The sequence below is a fragment of the Phaseolus vulgaris genome, chromosome 3 (assembly GCF_000499845.2).
Source record: "Phaseolus vulgaris cultivar G19833 chromosome 3, P. vulgaris v2.0, whole genome shotgun sequence".
NCBI lineage: Eukaryota > Viridiplantae > Streptophyta > Magnoliopsida > Fabales > Fabaceae > Phaseolus > Phaseolus vulgaris.
Window position 1 is genome coordinate 15,212,290 of NC_023757.2, and position 4,903 is coordinate 15,217,192.

The following is a 4,903-nucleotide window of genomic DNA, read 5'->3' on the forward strand; positions in this document are numbered from 1 at the left end:
ACAACGTCTTTAGGTCCGAAAGTCTCCTTCACAGGAGTAAAGGACCCAAAGGCCTACCTCACGGCATTCCACACCTAAATGATGCTCACCGGGGGATCTGATGACATTTATTGTAAGATGCTTATGAGCACGCTATCAGGCGCGGCGCTAGAGTGGTTCATCAGCCTTCCCGACAAACACGCCACTAGTTTTGATCAGTTTGCCACGTTGTTCAGGGAACAGTACCTTATAAACAAGGCCCCCGCCCGGCTTTCTTACGATGTTTTTGATGTCAAGCAGTACCAGGGGGTATCCATGATGGACTACCTGAATAGGTTCGGGATTCAAGTGGTTTGAATGAAGCCCACCAATGAGGCCATGATAGTTCATGCCTTTGTCAAAGGAATGTTACTTGGGCCCTTCAGCGAATCATTGCTAAGGGTTTACCCGAAGACGTTCACGGAGATTCGGCGCCGAGCGTTAGCACACATTGCCGCAGATGATCTAGTAACGCAGAAGCATGGTCTCGTTGCCCCTGTTCGACCATGAGAAGTCACCCGACCTCAGCCTATGAGGGTCCACGAAGCGACAATGGAGAAGAAAGGGGCAGAAAAGCTCTACGAGCGCGCCCAGAGGGGGGCACGCACGCGAAGGGATCCTCCCCCAAAGCATAACTTCCGAGTGGAGCTCAAGGAGTTGATTGCCATCCCTAACATAGCGGCGAGATTGATGGTACCGACGAAGACTGATAGGAAGATGGGGCCCAACAAGAACACTTGGTGCGAATTCCACCAAGCAAATGACCACTACATACGAAATTGCTTGGCCTTGGCGCATCAATTAGATGAGTTAGTAAAGAGCGGTTTCTTGAAGGATTACCTTCAAGAAGCACCAGACGATCAGATGTTGGTGGCTGCGGGAGCGGATCAGGGGCACGAGGTGCCTATTCACGGAGAGGTAAACACTATATCAGGAGGATTTTCAGGAGGAGGATGCACCGCCTCCCAGCGGAGAAGGTATGCACAAGGGGCGACGACAGCAGAAGTACTACAGGCGAATCTGGTCCCCGATGTCGACCTCGTCTTCACAAAAGCCAACCTCCGAGACGTCATACCTCACGATAATGATCCGATGGTAATTTCTCTAGTTACCGCCGGGAGAAGGGTGCGCCGTGTCCTTGTAGATCAAGGAAGTTCAACCGATGTTATGTTCTTGACAACCTTCAACCGCTTGCAGTTGTCCATGAACCAATTAAAGCCCTACATCAGATATTTGTATGGCTTTGCAGGAAACGAGGTGGAGGTTCGCGGATATATTTAACTAAGGACAACGTTCACAGACAACACATCTTCACACACTACTACCATCAGGTACCTTGTCGTCAACGCACCATCGGCTGACAACATATTGTTGGGAAGACCAGCCTTGAACAGGATGGGGGCAGTTCCCTCCACGAGGCACATGAAGGTGAAATTGCCCTCCCTCGAGGGACCAATGACCACTATCGCGTCTGACCAAAGGGAGGCTAAGAAGTGTTATGAGAACAGCCTCAAGACGAAAGGAGGAGTGTTCTCTGTTACGACCAGACCGCCGAGGGAAGACAGAGTGACCCGTGAATAGATCATCTGAGAGAACCGGCCCGAACCCGCTGGAGGTGTGGTGGAAAGGGAGATCGGAAGGAAGATGTTTAAACTCGGGCAATCTCTAAGCAAGGAGTCGCAGAAGCAAGTCGTCGGTGTCATAATACGACACCTCGACGCCTTCGCATGGTCCGCCGCCGACATGCCCGGTATTGACCCTGATTTCCTGTGTCATCGCCTCACTATGGACCCCAACGTCCGACCTGTCCGGCAGAGAAGACAAAAGTTCAACGAAGAGAAGCGTCAAGTCATACGGGAGGAAACAGAGAAACTGTTGAAGGCTGGCCACATCAGGGAAATCCATTACCCCGAATGGCTAGCCAACGTGGTGCTAGTAAAGAAAGCAAATGGGAAGTGGAGGATGTGTGTAGATTTCACGGATCTCAACAAAGCCTGCCTAAAGGATTCTTACCCGCTGCCCAACATCGATGCTTTGGTAGATAGTGCCTCTAGGTGCAGGTTACTCAGTTTCCTGGATGCTTTCTCTAGCTTCAATCAGATCATGATGCACCCCAGGGATGAGTGCAAGACCGCGCTCATGACCGGGTCATCTTGTTATTGTTATAAAGCCATGCCCTTTGGGCTAAAGAATGCAGGGGCCACCAACCAACGACTAATGGACAGAGTACTAGCGCCAATGTTGGGGCAGAATGTTCAAGCGTACGTAGATGACATGGTGGTCACCTCCCAACAGAGGGAACAACACGTACCTGACTTGGGAGAACTATTCACTACAATAGCGAAATACAGGCTGAAGTTGAACCCGGAGAAGTGTGTGTTCGGAGTGGAGGTAGGGGAATTCTTGGGTTTCCTGCTCACTAAACGAGAAATCAAGGCGAACCCCGAGAAGTGTGCTGCCATAATATATATGAGAAGCCCGATCTCAGTGAAAGAGGTGCAGCAGTTGACAGGGTGCATGGGCACTCTATCCAGGTTCGTGTCACGGGAGGGGGACAAGGGTCACCCTTATTTCCAGTGCCTGAGAAGGAACAACAGGTTTGTTTGGACCCGTGAATGTGAGGAGGCATTCGTAAAATTGAAGAAGTACCTAGCCAGCCCTCCGGTATTGTGCAAGCCAGAGTTAGGTACCCCACTCCGTTTATATTTAGCAGTTACAGAAAAGACGATCAGTTCAGTCCTATTACAGAAGCAAGATCGGGTACAAAGACAAAAAATACCTCGTCAGTACGGTGTTGCAGCGGTCGGAGGTAAGATACCAGGCCTTGGAAAAGGCAGCCCTAGCAGTGGTATTTTCAGGAAAAAGGCTCTGCCACTACTTCTAGATTTTGACCGTGATAGTAATGACGGACCTTCCAATCTGCAAAGTCTTGCAAAAACCAGATGTGGGGAGAAGGATGGCGCGATGGGCGGTGGAACTGTCTGAATTTGACATACGTTATGAACCTAGGGGCCCCATCAAGGGCCAGATCTATGCTGACTTTGTAGTATAACTCTCCTCAGCAGCCACACATTAGGAAGGGGTAGATTTCAAGTGGGTACTCTCGGTAGACGGTTCCTCAAACCAACAAGGTAGTGGAGCAGGTGTTATTTTGGAGGGTCCGGATGGGTTGTTGATCGAGCAAGCCCTACGTTTCGCTTTCAAGGCTAACAACAACCAGACGAAGTATGAGGCCCTAATCGCGGGAATGCTGCTGGCAAAAGAGATGGGAGCAAGGGGATTGTTGGCAAAAAGTGATTCTTTGTTAGTTACAGGCCAGGTAACGGGGGAATACCAAGCTAAAGACCCTCATATGGCCGCATATTTAGAATATGCCCAGGTGCTAAAAGATTCGTTCGAAGTGTTTGAGTTAGTCCATGTACCCAGAGAACAAAATACCCGAGCTAACTTGCTTGCGAAACTCGCTAGTTCGAGCAAGGGGGCAGGCAGAGGACGGTGATTCAGGAAACCCTGAAGACACCTCTAACTACCACAAACAATATGGAAGAAATCCAACACGTTAGCACATCGGAAGGGACGAAGAGGAGTCATCGATCGTTAAAGCAGAAGACAATGAAAACACCCAGAATAAGCAGGTATCCGGTTGCTGAAGAGATAGTGTCGCAAGTTCACCAGGTCGAATCAGGAGAAACTTGGATGACGGCCTACCAGCGCTACTTGGTAGATGAAGTACTCCCGTTAGATCCCGCAAAAGCCCGAAAAATCAAGAAAACTATTCAGGCACCGATTCACCCATCCCATACTAGTATGTGTGGACGGTGAGCAATGCACGCACATCATGGCAGAACTACACGAAGGAATATCCGATAGCCACATCAGCGACTGATCTCTCTCGTCAAAAGCCATCCGTGCAGGTTATTACTGGCCAACCATGAGGGAGGATTGCACGAGATACGCCCAACGATGCAAGCAGTCCCAACAACACGCTGATTGGCACAAAGTGCCCCCAGAGGAGTTGAGATCGATATACAGCCCATGGCCATTCCATATATGAGGAATCGATATCCTAAGGCCCTTCCCATTGGCGGTATGACAGATGAAGTACCTCGTGGTTGCAATAGAATATTTCACGAAGTGGATCGAGGCCGAACCAATAGCGCAGATCACGTCCCACAAGATCCAGTGCCGCTTCGGAATCCCGAAGAGGTTAGTGTCCGATAATGGTACCCAGTTTGCAAGCCAGCAATTGGGCAAGCTATGTACGGAGCTGGGAATAAAACAAGTATTTGCATCAGTAGAACACCCCCAAACGAACGGACAGGTCGAGTCGGCCAACCGAGTTCTGCTCCGAGGTCTGAAAAGAAGGTTAGACAAAGCCAAAGGGACCTGGGCAGAAGAAGTTCCCAGAATCGTGTGGTCCTACCACATTACCTCTCAGTCCACGACCAAGGAAACACCGTTTAGCTTGGTGTATGGCTCGGACGCTATAATCCCAGTAGAAATCCAGGAGAACTCACCACGTTTCCAGAACTTCATGGTCGAGGAGTCAAACGAGGAAAGAAAGGTGAACTTGGACCTACTAGATGAAGTGAGGGAAGAAGCGAGGATTAAAGCGGAAGCCTTGAAAATGAGGGTGGAGTACAAGTACAACTCCAAGCTGAGACCTCGGCAGTTTCAGGTCGCCGACCTGGTGATGAGGAAGGTCCACCTGTACCAGTTAGAAAACAAGTTATCTCCCAAGTGGACCTGTCCTTTCAGAATAACAGAGGCCCTTGGGAATGGAGCATACAAGCTCGAGACTTTAGAAGGCGGCGCGATCCCTCGCACTTGGAATGCGACCAACCTGAAGTTTTATTTTAGTTAAATCTTGACCTTATACACGATT

The 4,903-nt window shown here is 49.8% G+C and overlaps 1 protein-coding gene across 1 annotated transcript; it reads left to right on the forward strand.

Moving 5' to 3' along the window:
- Window positions 1-570: 570 nt before the first annotated feature.
- On the forward strand, window positions 571-1,299 carry LOC137839193 (uncharacterized). The gene has a single exon (XM_068648318.1). The coding sequence runs from the start codon at window positions 571-573 to the stop codon at window positions 1,297-1,299; it is 729 nt and encodes a 242-aa protein (XP_068504419.1).
- The last annotated feature ends 3,604 nt before the right edge of the window (window positions 1,300-4,903 follow it).